Source organism: Rattus norvegicus, chromosome 5 (assembly GCF_021556685.1).
Source record: "Rattus norvegicus strain SHRSP/BbbUtx chromosome 5, alternate assembly SHRSP_T2T, whole genome shotgun sequence".
Classification (NCBI taxonomy): domain Eukaryota; kingdom Metazoa; phylum Chordata; class Mammalia; order Rodentia; family Muridae; genus Rattus; species Rattus norvegicus.
In genome coordinates, this window is record NC_141538.1 from 80,108,133 (window position 1) to 80,113,071 (window position 4,939).

A 4,939-nucleotide genomic window follows, 5' to 3' on the forward strand; every position below is an offset into this window, starting at 1 on the left:
CTATTTCACATCTCATTTCCACAAAGTGTTTGGTATCGAAGGGGGGAAGGCTTTAGGTGAACTCCAGCTGCCATGTTGACCTGGGACTAGCGAGTTTGTCTGTACCTTTCTCTGGGTTGCGGTCCCTTGGCTTATGGCACCATTATCAGGCCATTTTCTATCTTCCACAGAGTCCTGGACTGGACCTGTTACCTAATTTTGTAAGTATTCTCAAGGATAGCTTAGCTTGTGAGCAATTTGTTTTTTGTCTCTTAAATTTTTGCCAAGACTAAAGGTAAAAAGCCAGGCACAGTGGTGCACTGATGCACTGGTAAGAGAATGATATGGACCGTGGCAGGGTTGGGGGAGACAGAGAGACAGAGAGAGATTTCAGCATAATTGGTTGGCTCTCTCAACAGCGTTTTACCATATTGTTGCAAACCACAGCAAGAACTTGATTCAGGATCCTGAGCTTGAACCAAATTTAATCTCTTGATGTAGGGGCCAGAGGATGCTATGGGGTGCTGGGCAAACTTTTGTCTTTATCCATTGGGCCTCTAATGACCAGACCTCCCCCGACCCCTGGCATGTCCTGAACCATGTTGAGCAGCTGTAGCCTTAGAAAGATGTGTCTCTCCTCGATCTGTTGGAAAAGATAGTCTATGGATGGAAGAATCGTGCAGCAAGTCTCATGCGTCTATGGTCCTTATAAAGCCTCTAAGGCAGGAGCCCTAGAGAGCATTCATCAGGTCTTGGGACTGCTCCAGAGGTGGTGAAATCCTGAGACTCAGCTAAGATTCTGGGACATGTGGAAGGATCTTGGGTACAAGACTAAGGAGGTCCCCTCATTCTCTCATGGGTTAGCCCTCTGGACACATAGACATACATTTAAGTGCAAGGGTAATCATTTATTGAACTGCAAGAGCAAGAAATTTGTGCAGAATGATCATGGGTGGGGCAAAGAGAAATTTAAGAAAGCTTTTAATTCTCGATGTGTTGTCCTGGGTAACTAGGGAAGATGCTGGAGAGACCGGGATTGCACTTTTCTGTGAAACAGAATGGAAATCAGATCGCAGAATTTGTCTCAGGATGCTCCATGGACAGGAAATTGTGATGCTGGAGTCCTGGTGAGAAGTCTCCACTCAGCACTGAGTAATCCAGGAAGAAAGAATAAAGGAACCCATTAAGCACTTCTTGGATTGACTTCTGGACAGAGAGGCACTCTTGTATAGAACAAAGGATGAAAAAATAGATCTTGCCCTGCAATCTAATCAACATTATTTGCCAGAAAACAGGGATTAAACACATAGAATAAATGACTCTTTCCTTATGGATGGCATATGAAAAATGAAGTAACGAAAGGTCTGAGGCTTGTTTGCACAACCTTTAGCATAAGAAGCTCTGAAGAATGGTCATTGCCTTGAGGAATAATGGTGAAAGCCTTGGCCACTTTTAAAGACTTTCCTACATTATCTGAGTGAAGTCTTGGGAAATGGGAAAGAGGGGTCAGAGGAGTCTGCTCTCCAGACTGTAGGAGAAGTGGAGGACATGTAACTCCACTTCCAGGTAAGAAGCCAAGGTTGTACGGAGTTCAGATGAAGATCTTATTGTCCAGAGTGGAATGGAGTGGGACCCCAGTCTCTGAAGAGCAGTCATACTCACATCCTGCTACTCTCTGTTTCAAACTTTAACTCTTAATGACACTTAACACATTGTTGAGCCCTTTTTACACAACCATGCAGCAACTATGGAAAACTCACTCCCTTGTTTTCTTGCCTAAGTGCTTAGGTCACTTTGCTTTAGAGCTCAAAATAGGACCAGATAGTCACAAATCCACATAATTCAAAGCCATTTTTCAAGCTCTGCTCAAAGACTCCTTATCAAATTATTCTTATAATAATTTGGGGGCACAATACTAACACTTTTGGAAGGCCTGGTTCATGCCCACCCCCTCCTTGCTCTCACTGGAGATTGCCCACCTGGAGGCTCAGGCCTTTCTTCAACCTCGGGCCTGGAGACAACGATCTGCAGGGTGAGAAAAAGAACGTGTTCAGGTACCAGGTCCACTTTATTCTCCGATGAGGAAATGAGGTGCCTCTCCAGCTTTCAACAAATGCCTGATTGCCAATCCCACAGGTTCATTTCCTCTATGATATAATATTCAGGACGAGAAAAATAAGTGAGTCCTGACTTACCAGTCTTGGTTAGGTCAATGATATTGTCCCTAGTGATTCCATGCGCCACACATAGTTTTGCAAACTTTTCCTTGATGTCTGAACTCAGATCCTTTGTTCTGCCTGTGAAAAGAGCAGCAATGAGTGTAGCAGCTGTGTCCTAGGCATTGACCACAGAACTAAGTGAGGGGACAGGGGCTCCCACATAAGGGTGAGAAAATGGCTGGTGACATGGTTGACAGGTGTGGGTCCAATCTATCCTGAATGTGGCACCCACGGAATGGCCTTCTGGCACATGGAGAGATTTCAGAGTGTGCCCATCACTGTGCTTGAGGAAGGGTGCAGGTGAACATCGTTGACCTTCAGGAAGTGAGGAAGAGGCAGGACCAAGCTGGGAAGACCATACTAAAGCTAGAGTTTCCTTCCTGTTTTCCCACCCCAAGATCAGTGTCCGTGTGGAAATACTTTACCGTAGAGCTCCATCAGCTGGAATGTTTCCCCGTTCTTGAAATTAACGAGATGAAACATGACATATCTGTCATAGTCTGTCTTAAGTATAGTAAATGTATTCCCTCCGTCATCTGTGGAGGAAATGGGACACAGGTCAGAAATTCTCTGGTCTGCAAGAAATTATGTAAATCCTTTACCTGTTCTACCCCAAACATGAAAATCATTAAAATACATATCCTGGAAGAGATGGGGGGCGGGGATGTCTGCTGCTTCCCATCTGTAGCTTTCTGGACTTGATGAAGTAACTTCTAAGGAAGGGGCCCTGGGACGACGCCCACTAGAGAACACTTAGCCACAGCAGTGACTCACTCTCTCTCATCCTCTCTAGGCTCACCTGCCTCCCTCAGCACCTTCAAGCGACACGTCTGTCTTTCATAAGTCTGCCGTCTCACATGGCTACATCCTGATCAATGTGCACCGGTGCTAGCTACCGGGCAGTATCAGATTCCACCTCACCATACTTATCCCCCTTGCCTGCCACAGGGTGCTAGCTATTAGATGGCCCCCGTGTCCCTGGCTAAATCAACCATGTCAGGAAGTGCTTGACATTCTACAAGGGGTTGTGGTGAGTTCCCTAGTAGAAAGTTTGACTGGGAGGTGCAAGTACCTGAGTTCAAAACCCAGTAACACACACACACACACACACACACACAAACACACACACACACACACACACAGGATAAAGGTAGTAGGGTTTACTAAATTCCTTGTGGATAGATATATAGACATTATATATACTTACACTCAACAAAATATTCGCCATCCTTTGGTGTTTTGTAGGCAACCAAAGAAAATTCTGTGCACACTCCATTTTCCCTGTAAAACAGAGCAAGCTGGTGCTTAGGAGATTTTTGATCTGGCTGGCTTCTTCACCCTCTACTCTATACGTATCTCCATTTTCTGATTCCATTTAACTTTTGAATATTTTTGCAAAATTAGCAAAATGGCTTTTTTTTAAAGGCTATTTCGTTTCTGTCTGATACGTTAGTAATCACTAATTTGCTCTTATTTCTTCTTCCTCTGCTAAGAGCAGACACCTCACTTACTTAATACGGAACTTGAAGGCTAAGGAATTTTCCAAGACACGGATGTGCTGCACAAAAACTCTCATGCTGCCATTCTCTTCTATCTTTTCTCTTTTGTCCGAGGCCACGACAATAGAAAACCAATCCCCATTGAGCTGTAATGGATAAGAAAATGCTTAAGGGAGTACGGGGCAGGGATACCACATGGACTTGTTTCTTCTTGAATTTGGCTTGATAGAGTTGTCACAATACCTAACATTCTGCCCCTGCCTCTCAGTGAGTGCAGAGGTCCCCAAACGTTGTTAGATCTGAATAGCATACAACTGGTCTTACTTCAAGGTCTGAAGCCATTCCTTTGTCTAATAGAACAAGCCACTGTACCCATCCCCTCAGAGGACCCGCTTGGCTTCAAGAGTTCTCCAAAGCACTCTCTGAGTCAGAAGTTACTATTCGCTGAGCCTACCTTGTCCACATCACGGTTCCCTGTTGTGGAACTAGCTTCTTCTGCATGGCCACAGACCAGGGTCAGGCCCAGACACAGCAGCAGCAGCAACAGCTTCATGTTGGTAGGGAATAGAATTGCCTCTCTGCTGGGACAATCTCTCTGCGCCTGGTGCCCACACTCCACCTCCAGCACTTTGCTTGTCTTTATACTCTCTCTGGTTTAGAGTGTTTTTTTTTTTTTATTTCCTTCTCAAATGGGCCTCCTTCCCTCAGGCTTTGTGGAATGTTTTCTCATGTACTGATGTGAAGCCAAGGATTGTTCCTGCCCTTTTCAGAGTTGGCAAAGTCATCTTCTATGGATTGATTCTATCACTCATACATTTCGCAAAACATATTCCCAAGACAAACCGAGGAAGTTCTAGAGGGCTGCCATCCGGAACCAGATGCAACTTTGGATCTGACTTGGAATCAGAAAGCCAGTTATGGAGTGGGCGGGTACTGAACTGGAAGGTCAAGCATGAAGAGAATCTTTGCTTCGAGACTTGAGTGGAGTGTGGAAGAAGCTGAATTACTTGGGTTTTCTTTGAAAAGATTCATTCACCTTTCATGTGTATGAGCATTGGTTTTGCATGTGTACCATGCACACACCTGGGGCCAAGAAAGTCAGAAGGAGGTCAAAAGAAGGAGTCAGATTCTTTGAAACCTGTTCTTGCTGAGGACCCAGGTTCAATTCCCAGCACTCACATGGCATCTCACAACTGACTCTAACTCCAGTCACAGGAAATGACCTTCTTTGGGCCCCGTGAT

The 4,939-nt window shown here is 45.0% G+C and overlaps 1 protein-coding gene across 2 annotated transcripts; it reads right to left on the reverse strand.

Annotated features, from left to right (window-relative positions):
• Positions 1-870: 870 nt before the first annotated feature.
• On the reverse strand, positions 871-4,322 carry Mup4l4 (major urinary protein 4 like 4). 2 transcript variants are annotated; one of them, XM_087660489.1, is made up of 7 exons: positions 4,152-4,322; positions 3,710-3,843; positions 3,406-3,479; positions 2,624-2,734; positions 2,175-2,276; positions 1,959-2,004; positions 871-1,202 (listed from the first exon to the last, which is right to left on the reverse strand). In XM_087660489.1, exons 1-6 carry the CDS (start codon positions 4,248-4,250, stop codon positions 1,979-1,981), a joined length of 546 nt encoding a protein of 181 aa, XP_087516615.1. In that variant the 5' UTR covers positions 4,251-4,322; the 3' UTR covers positions 871-1,202; positions 1,959-1,978. The 2 variants fall into 2 exon arrangements, with proteins under 2 accessions (XP_087516615.1, NP_671745.1); NM_147212.1 differs by having other exon boundaries at positions 933-1,127; positions 4,152-4,289.
• Positions 4,323-4,939: the final 617 nt, after the last annotated feature.

Excerpts from the sequence above, each read along its gene's own strand:
- Mup4l4 (XM_087660489.1), bottom strand. The coding sequence starts at position 4,250 with ATGAAGCTGTTGCTGCTGCTGCTGTGTCTGGGCCTGACCCTGGTCTGT. Across the intron at positions 2,735-3,405 it reads TGGCGAATATTTTGTTGAGT|ATGACGGAGGGAATACATTT; the intron begins GTAAGTATATAT and ends TTTCCTCCACAG. Across the intron at positions 2,277-2,623 it reads CCAGCTGATGGAGCTCTACG|GCAGAACAAAGGATCTGAGT; the intron begins GTAAAGTATTTC and ends CTCTTTTCACAG.